An 8969-nucleotide genomic window follows, 5' to 3' on the forward strand; every position below is an offset into this window, starting at 1 on the left:
TTATACTGAATTCATGTCATAATTTGGAAGGAGGGATAAACGTAATACAGCATGAATGCAAATTGCAGAAGAGTTAGATCATTGTAGTGCTAGAAGACAACATTTTGGACAAATTAGGAAAACAAAAATGTAACAGAAGGCTCAACTGGTACTCTTCTGGACTGTGGACAAAACTTTTTTGGTGGACAACCGGTTACTGGCAAACACTCTAGGCAAATATCTAGGCTGTCTGTCCATGTCTAGCTTTGAGGCTGCAAATCCATAGTTTCCCGGTGGTACACACTAGTGGAAAATAATGAAGTGCATTTACTCAAGTACTGTATTTGAGTATAATTTTGAAATACTTGTTCTTTACTTGAGTATTTGTATTTTCTGCTACTTCTTAGCAGAAAATCTACTTTTTACATTCATTTGATAACTTTAGTTAGTTTGTAGATACAGATTAATAATACAAAATGTAATCAACTAATAAACATGATGTTTAATTATGGATTAAGGCTTTATTGATCCCCAGAGGGAAATTCACAAGCTACCCAGCAGCTGCCTATATAAAGTAATTAAAATGAGCTAATTGGTTTTAGCAAAATTAGCATTAGAATTGACTGATAATGAATACTTTTACTTTTGTTAGTTTCATTAGTTTTTGATGACCTGGGTGCTTCTTCCAGTACATTACCGCAAAATGTGGAAATGATTCATCTGATTTCTTAAACAAATGTTGTTCTCCGGGAAGGGGGAGACGACCCCGAAAATCAACTGAACTCCATGATATCAGGCCGAATTAACATTTATGTCGCAGCATCGGAGTTGGGCCAATCTCCGAGACAAATATTTGCAAGTCTGATTTTTTTTTCCTGGCAGCAGGGAGCCAAGCACCAGAGAAGCCAGCTGAATTCCCGTAAATGGGGGGAGAGACAAGGAGAGAGAGGGGAGAGAGCGCGAGGCAGCAGAGGAGGGGTGACAGAGCAGTGTGTTTAAACCACGTGGCCGCTCCACATACCGGAAGTAAGCAAACTCTGGCCTCTGCCAAGATGTCTGCGCCTGGTGAAGACACGTTTGCCGAGGAAGGAGGCGAGATGGAGGAGATGGACGAAGCGGGCAGCGACGATGATGAAGGAGTGGACATGGAGGAGGGAGGTGCGAATGGAGAGGGGGAGAAAAAGGTGTACGTCCCCGGGATGGAGCCGCTGAAGCCCGGAGAGGAGCTGGAGATGGACCGGTCCGCGTACCGCATGTACCACGAGTGCCAAACAGGCGAGTTGGAGCAGCTAAAGTTAGCCACGCTGGCAAGTCTTTGTAAGTGTTGTCATCGTGCAGGATATGCAGTGTGAAATAATATATGTTTGTGTTCAGGTGCCCCGTGTCTGAGCTTCGATATCCTGAGAGATGGAGGGGGAGACGGCAGGGAGCAGTTTCCTCTGTCCATGCTGCTCTGTGCGGGCACACAGGCGGACACAGCTCTGAGCAACAGGTACAAACCTCCTGACAACAACCTTCATACATACTGGATGTTCAAGGTTGTCTCTGTTATCACTGGAAATTAATTGCCACCATGTCTTTTGAGGTCATAAGTACAGTGTTGCTTCATCATCAATAAGGTATCAATAATGGTATCCAGGCAACGAGAGTAGAAGTATTCAGTGTTTTTTCTTTTTGTTTTTTTTCTACTCCACTACATTTGTATGAGGATAATATTGTACTTTTTACTACACTAAACTACAAAAATAATGGAAGTAATGGAAAAACATTTTCAAAACTGAAACTCAGCACTTGGATACAGATAACAGACGAGATGAGAGACTTTTGCTATCTTCTGTGTACTCTGACATAGAAACTGTACAGGCTGTACACCCCCCCCCTGAAATAACGTGATGACAACCTCATGTAATTTGTTTTAAACGCTTAGTTTTACTTTCTTGTAGACTTCTCGTAATACGCATGCACAACCTTCATGGAACGGAGAAAGAAAAAGAGGGTGAAGAAAGCAGCGATGAAGAAAGTGACGACGACGAGGAGGATGAAGATAAGAAGCCACAGATGGAACTTGCCATGATGCCTCACTATGGAGGCATTAACAGAGTCAGAGTATGTTGTCTATTATTTTCTAGGCATACATGTATATGAACTAGGCCAGACTTGTCTAAAGTTCCTAATTACTGATTTTGCCTCTTAATTTCCAGGTGACCCAGCGTGGAGAGCAGTCGTTGGCTGCTGTCTGGTCAGAGAAGGGACAGGTAGAAATATTTGACCTCCAACATCAGCTGGAGGCCGTCCACAGCTCTGCTGCTATGGCAGCTTTTGTCAAACAGCAGAAGGAAGCCACAGCTCTCTTCAGTTTCTCAGGACACATGACAGAAGGCTTTGCCATTGATTGGTCACCCACAGTACCTGGTAGGTGAGGCCCTCACCTGCAATGCAATTTGCAGATGAAAAAAGACAAACTATTCACACACATTCTGGCCTTGTTGACACTTGGGGGACCGCAGTACCTTGTGTACTATAACTGTAAACGTGTCCCTTTGAGTAACATCTCTCCCTCTGTCACCCCAACATCAGACATTTCTGTGTAAATTCTAAAGCTGCAACTTTTTGATGTCAGAGAAAACCACATCGCATTTTCCTTGTCATAACATCCATGTTTGCATGTTGTTTTGCAGCAAAAGAGCATATAAATGAAATGCTGTAGGGCCAGCAACTGTCAAGTTTTAGATGTCCGAACATCTTTAAACAGTTGGATCCATAAACAAAAACATTCCTTTACTCTGCCCATGGCCCAGCTTCCTACTAAATTCCATTGAAACCTGAGTTATTCTGCTAAATATGAAACAGACAAACAAACAGGACCTAAAACACAACCTCCCAGCAGAGGTAAAAAACACGTTGTACTTATAAAGGCTAAAACGTGCACAGCCACAAAGAATACAAATAGAACAAACTGGGTGTGACAATTCAGAGAGGGACCCTCAACCAAAAGTGTTTTGTCCTTTTATTATCAGGTCGTCTTGTCAGTGGAGACTGCAAAAAGAACATCCATGTGTGGGAGCCACGAGAGGGAGGGACTTCATGGCAGATTGACCAACGACCTTTCAGCTCCCACAGCAAGTCTGTGGAGGATCTGCAGTGGTCGCCCACTGAAGCTACGGTAAGTTTGTAGGAAAATAGTGATGTAGACTAGGTCAGACTGAGGTGATGGTGCTTAAGTGGGTGGCACGGTGGCTCAGTGTTAAACTCTGTCTTCTCACTGCACAATCGTCCTCTGGTCAAACCCCACAAGGGCCATGCATGCAAAGTATTAGACATGCATGTTAGGTGTCCTCATTGCCCTCTGACCACAGTGCTGTCCTGAAGGAGCCGAGGATGCATTTCTCCACAGGGAATAATAATGTCAAACTCAGCTCACCAGAGCTTTACAGGTTGTTTGGATGGAAGAACAGAGTGTGTTGAGGGACATGAATGACTGGAATGAATGAAACTATGCTGACTTCAAAAAACCTACCTGTTACCACTGTAGCTAAGTGCTGTCACAGTGTTGCAACTAAGAAACACAGACTAAAATATGTGAGTTATACGTTGCCTTATTGCTGCAGCTAAAAAGTCACCAAACTAGTTAGTGGATGTGAATCCTGCAGCCTGATGTTGGTTGTTGCTTCTATGAGCGTACACTGTGTCCTTATGTCAGGCTCTATCTGGAGTTGACTGTAATCTCTCAAAGCAAGAATTAATTTGAAGAAAAAGCATTAAACACAGATTATGAACACTGAAAGCCCAACGTGCACACACACTAAAAAGACTATCATTTGCAAGTTCCTTGTTTGGGAAGACCGAAGTATTGTTTTGTGTATATTTGATCAAATCTCAGAATCTAAGGCTCTCTTGTTTGCTACAGGTTTTTGCCTCTTGTTCGGTAGACCAGTCTATTCGTGTTTGGGATATCCGTGCCCCGCCCAATTCAATGCTTTCAGCCAATGAGGCTCACTCATCAGACGTCAATGTGATCAGCTGGAACAGGAGCGAGCCATTCATCCTGTCTGGAGGGGACGATGGACTTCTGAAAGTATGGGACCTGCGACAGTTTAAGGTAAAAGGGGCAAAAAAACAAGAGTAGTAACTTGTAACTAGTAAGCAAGATGGTTCAATTGACAAGTACACAGCTATTATTACTTATTAATGTGTGACACAGAGTGACGATCTTGCTGTTTTGATCAGTGTGTGTCATCACAGCAAAGTAACTCACCATTAATGCTATTATTACATCGTCAGCTGGGCAGCCCCACCTAACTAAGAACATTTGTTCCATCTTGTGCGTGTGTGTGTTACAATAGTGTGTAATTACCACAGTCACGAGGAATCCATTTTTAATTTGTGTTAAATTCTGTGTACACTGTATACTGCCACACCTAAATGCTCTTGTTCCACCTGTACTTGCAGAGCGGGCGGCCTGTGGCCAACTTCAAGCAGCACAGCGCTCCCGTCACATCCGTGGAGTGGAGCCCAGCGGACTCGAGCGTGTTCGCTGCCTCGGGAGCGGACGACGTCATCAGCCAGTGGGATCTGTCTGTGGAGTCATGTGACGTGGGTGCCAGGGTGGCTGGGGTGAAGGACTTGCCCCCCCAACTGCTGTTCCTGCACCAGGGTCAGTCAGAGATCAAGGAGATCCACTGGCACCCACAGATACCTGGTGTGATGATCTCCACGGCTCTGTCGGGATTCAACGTGTTCAGGACAATATCTGTATAGTGTGTGTGTGTGTGTGTGTGTGTGTGTGAGAGAGAGAAAAACAGATGATTTTTGCATTTACATGAGTAGTACACATTTAATGTGTGATGAGCAGTTAACCCCAATATGTTTGATAATGTACATAACTCAGCTGTGTAGCTAATCATTCTTTTTTTGACATTTATTGGCCAACATAGGTGCCATATGGTGTTATAATCTTTACTATTGAACTTTTGGTCTGTATGTTTTTACAGATGTACAAACTATTTTAGGCATTCCCTATTGCATGCTTAAAATAAAATGTTTAAAAACGTGGTTCTGTTTTCTTGAATTAATGTTTTTAAAGGGAGAGTGGTCCTCTATTTGTGTTTTTTACTTATAATGGAAGAAATAACAGAATGACTTTATTTCGGGAGGTGGTTAGACATCAAAGTCAGTGCCTGAGGATCTTCAGAGTCACACTGAATACTCCTTTTTGCTCCAGTTTTGCCCTTGAGTCATTTCCAGAGAAAATAAGAGTCATAGCCACAGCTGGGGAATATTTTCAAATCCCAATAATTGTTTTATTTTCACTGTAATCGTTATCAAACCACAGGATAACACGTGTTTAAACCAGCATGTTTAACACATGAGCATAATGGTCTCTCCCTTTTACAGCATTAAGAAATAAAATACTTTTTCAAAAACAAGCATTATACAAGCAAAGAACATGTACAAAAATACACCGCTGGTCCTGGTTTACATTGACCTTTAAATCCCATGATTGTCTTAGCATTTAAGTATTATTCCAGCCCCACAGCCCAAAGAAAAGCTTTGGCAACTTGAAAACATGCTAAATAACTGCACTATGAAAACAGATGATTTGGTTTGAACCACAGAAAAACTCACACTGTCAGATTTGGAATGTGACAAATTCACAGTAATTAAACACAGGATAAAGTGATTTTCTGACAATGTCTCTGGGAACCATTTGTAAAGCTTAAACACCAAGAGAAGACATGGAGGTTGTAATAAGCATGCAATATGAGAAATAACTAGTAAGACACTGATATGGCACAGGGTACAATAATGTAAGCATACAGCTCCCTTTAAAAGGCACTATAACATAAAGCTCAATAAAGCTTTAGATGGCAAATATAAGACATGCAAGCGTCATTCACCTGAATCAAATTTCCACTGAGCATCAGTTTCATAGCAAAGCTTCCAGGTGAATGAAATAAGTCAAAGTGCTACAAACCTTTCACTGTAAAAACCTAAATGACACATTGTTTTTTCTGATCAAAACAACAGTCTTTTGCTTATCTGTTACCCTTACAGCTAAAACATAAAAATGTCTTTTCCAGTTGAGCAACATCGTCGAACACATAGCTTTCATTGAGTCTTGAAAAATCCAGTTTGCATACTGTTTACGCCTCCCATTCAAATGATACTGAAACAATGAGTTTAGGAAAATACAGTATACTTGATTTACTTAACAGCAAAGATGTGTTTTCAAAGTGTACCCATCCCCTATAGACCAATTTCATCATCAAACTCATCTTCAAATGTGTAGCCCCGTCCTACTTCCTCGTCCTCTTCCTCTGATTCAGTCTCTGAGTGGCAGCTGTCGACCCTCCTCCTGTCCAATGAGGTGACTCCTTCATAGTCTGAGCTATGTGACGAAGCCGGGCTAGGTGGCAAATCTACTTTGTGGTTGGTGAACTCGGTTTCACCTCCACCTACAATGCTCTGGCCCCTCTCACTCTCACCCCTCGTCGGACTACGACACGCCAGCTGATCCTCATCCTGGAAGTCAAACCCTTGACCTTCTTCCTCTTCAGACGCTTGGCGAATGATCTCCTCTCGTTTGTCACTGAATCGCACTTTTGGTCGTAACCCCTTCGGCTTGATCCCATTCCCATCTGGTATCCTGCCGTCTCCCACCTGGCTTCCATCCAACCCAACCAAGTTCTTTCCATTCAGCTCGTTCTGCATGTTCACAGACATCTCCGTGGCCCCTTTTCCCTGCTTTGTGCCCACCGAGGATGTGCCACTCTTGGGACTGAAAACATCCTCCTCATTGGAGTCAAGTCCCAAACCGTCCATGACCCCTAGTACATCACCCAGCATAGACGGGCCTAGATCCAGGTCCAGGTCCAGGGTGAATGAGGAGACTGACTCAGAGTGCTGAAGCTCATCATTATGTGGGCTTACTGGAGCATCTCTATAAAGATCACTGTGGTCAACTGCCACCTGAGGGTCAGCAGCCGACGTGGTCCCTGGACTCCCCGGGTCAGGGCTGGCCGGGCTCGGGCCGAGAGTGGACAGGAAGGAGGTGTCCCCAAAGGCATCACCTCCCCTCCCAATGTGCATGGTGTGGCGAAAGTCACCCAGCGGGGCTGAGATCATGGTGGGGTCCAGGCGAGGGGCCCGGGTTGATTTGTGCAGCGGCATGACTGCTGACAGATTGGAGAAGAGGGCAAAACAGGCAGAGGGTTAATATATTTACACATGATAGAGTGAATGAGATAACATGGTGTAACATAAAAATTGTCCATAAAGCAACCGACATACTGGAAGCCCAGTCCAGCTTCCTGATAAGACAGGACAGCGTCAACACTTCACCATGTTGTGCAACATATTGTAGGAAACCAATGAGCATTTTGGCACTAGTGCGTCTGTGAAGGCCATGCTGAGACTTGTACTTGAAACACACTCATGCAACGCTAGCACATACTTTTCTCTACCCTCAGGGGTGTGTGTGAGGACAAAAACAAGACTGTAACTTTTTCTGCAAAAGAAAAATGAATCCATGACACCAAAGCCCTTGAGCTGTGCTACTCTGGCAGGCATTAAATTCAGATTTCAGCATGAACAAAACCATTCCTGTTGAGGCCAACAATGTAACATTTGAGGTTAATGATTATTACAGTAGGTGGAAGCCAGTGTTAACCTTAATTTGATCATGTCTGACAAGCTAAGCCACTTTAGCAACTATTTATTCATCAACATCAAACATTGCAAACCAGAATATACATTTGAGAAATCATTCTTTTCTGTTCATGTGTGTGTATGTGTGTGAGTTAAACTTGGGAGGGGAGGGGGCTTACAGGCCTACCCCAACCCTCAAGACTTTCCAATAATAATTAAAGTAAATGGTACATTGTATTAGTTAAACATATCATTTATAACTTACATGAAGAGCACGCGAGAGCTACACTTATTGACAAAGCAGTGAGAGGAACGTTTGGATCAATGTAAAACTCTGATCAATTGACCTGAATGAGCGTCACCAAAACATTCAAAGTATAGAAAACTTACTTTAAGCAGTATATTCTGGTCTTTGGTGGGCTCCCTCCGCAGTATCCAACTCTTTCATCTGGCTTTTTGCTTTCGCTTCCCTCTCGACTTTTCCCTCGCTCTTTTTCTCGCCGTCGTTTGTCTGTGTGAATTTTCTTTTTCTTTCCAAAGGGATGGGCATGGGGCGAGGAAGTGACGCGACGGTTATTGGGGAGAGCTGGATCAAAGTAGCTGTCGACTTTACCAGACGTTGTTAAATATCAATGAGACTAACAGTCAGCTCTCCACTGACTGCTTCTAAACAGAGTCGATTTTTTATTTCATAGTATGTTATAAGTGTGAGCCATAGTTTATTAATCAAGCAATAGGATCACGTAGGTGACTGGAAGTTTATGTGTAGAAATATCCAGTTAAAAAGTATCAAATTGTGACTGTCATGATTTCAACTTTCATTTTATGATATTATGGGGGGGGGGGGGGGGGGGCTGTAGAAATACTGTGATCATGAGTCAAAGTTCTGCCACGACTATCAAGTCGTTTTCTAAAATGTTTAAATTATTTTGGTTTTTCATATTTCATTTATTCAGTTGGTCGTCCAGTTATAGTTTCTACTTAAAGGGTAAGGTTAGCAATATTCTATATCTTGTATTATTGTTCATAAATCACATGAAAAGACCAACAGTGTGTTAGTTAGTAATATTGTGGCGCTAGTTCCTTCTGAATATGTAAATCTTTAAAAACAAATATACAGTTTTGTTTTCAAAAAATGCAAAATCATTTTTTTTAACAGCTGGGCACTGTAGTTTTTGGCAAACTAAACTTGGCAGACTATTTTCACCTGAGGAATAATACAATTTGTGTACGCCAGTCAGTGTATTTATGGCAGCAGGACAGCATATTTAGTAGAGATTCAAAATAAAATACAGCACCCATGTTCATGGTTACAAATGAGCAGGTCACCCAGTGAAACGGCA

At 42.6% G+C, this 8969-nt stretch overlaps 2 protein-coding genes across 3 annotated transcripts; one reads left to right on the forward strand and one right to left on the reverse strand.

The window, feature by feature from the left end:
• The first annotated feature begins 1008 nt into the window (after positions 1 to 1008).
• grwd1 (glutamate-rich WD repeat containing 1) lies at positions 1009 to 5025 on the forward strand. Its single transcript, XM_070911628.1, has 7 exons — positions 1009 to 1254; positions 1354 to 1471; positions 1923 to 2085; positions 2181 to 2391; positions 2997 to 3142; positions 3887 to 4078; positions 4429 to 5025. The coding sequence occupies exons 1-7, from the start codon at positions 1032 to 1034 to the stop codon at positions 4735 to 4737; spliced, it is 1362 nt and encodes a 453-aa protein (XP_070767729.1). The 5' UTR covers positions 1009 to 1031; the 3' UTR covers positions 4738 to 5025.
• Positions 5026 to 5255: 230 nt separating this feature from the next.
• cdc42ep5 (CDC42 effector protein (Rho GTPase binding) 5) lies at positions 5256 to 8126 on the reverse strand. Of its 2 annotated transcripts, none has more exons than XM_070911630.1 (2): positions 8017 to 8126; positions 5256 to 7151 (listed from the first exon to the last, which is right to left on the reverse strand). In XM_070911630.1, exon 2 carries the CDS (start codon positions 7147 to 7149, stop codon positions 6226 to 6228), a length of 924 nt encoding a protein of 307 aa, XP_070767731.1. In that variant the 5' UTR covers positions 7150 to 7151; positions 8017 to 8126; the 3' UTR covers positions 5256 to 6225. The 2 variants fall into 2 exon arrangements, with proteins under 2 accessions (XP_070767731.1, XP_070767730.1); XM_070911629.1 differs by having other exon boundaries at positions 5256 to 7154.
• Positions 8127 to 8969: the final 843 nt, after the last annotated feature.

The sequence above is a fragment of the Enoplosus armatus genome, chromosome 9, assembly GCF_043641665.1.
Source record: "Enoplosus armatus isolate fEnoArm2 chromosome 9, fEnoArm2.hap1, whole genome shotgun sequence".
Lineage (NCBI taxonomy): Eukaryota > Metazoa > Chordata > Actinopteri > Centrarchiformes > Enoplosidae > Enoplosus > Enoplosus armatus.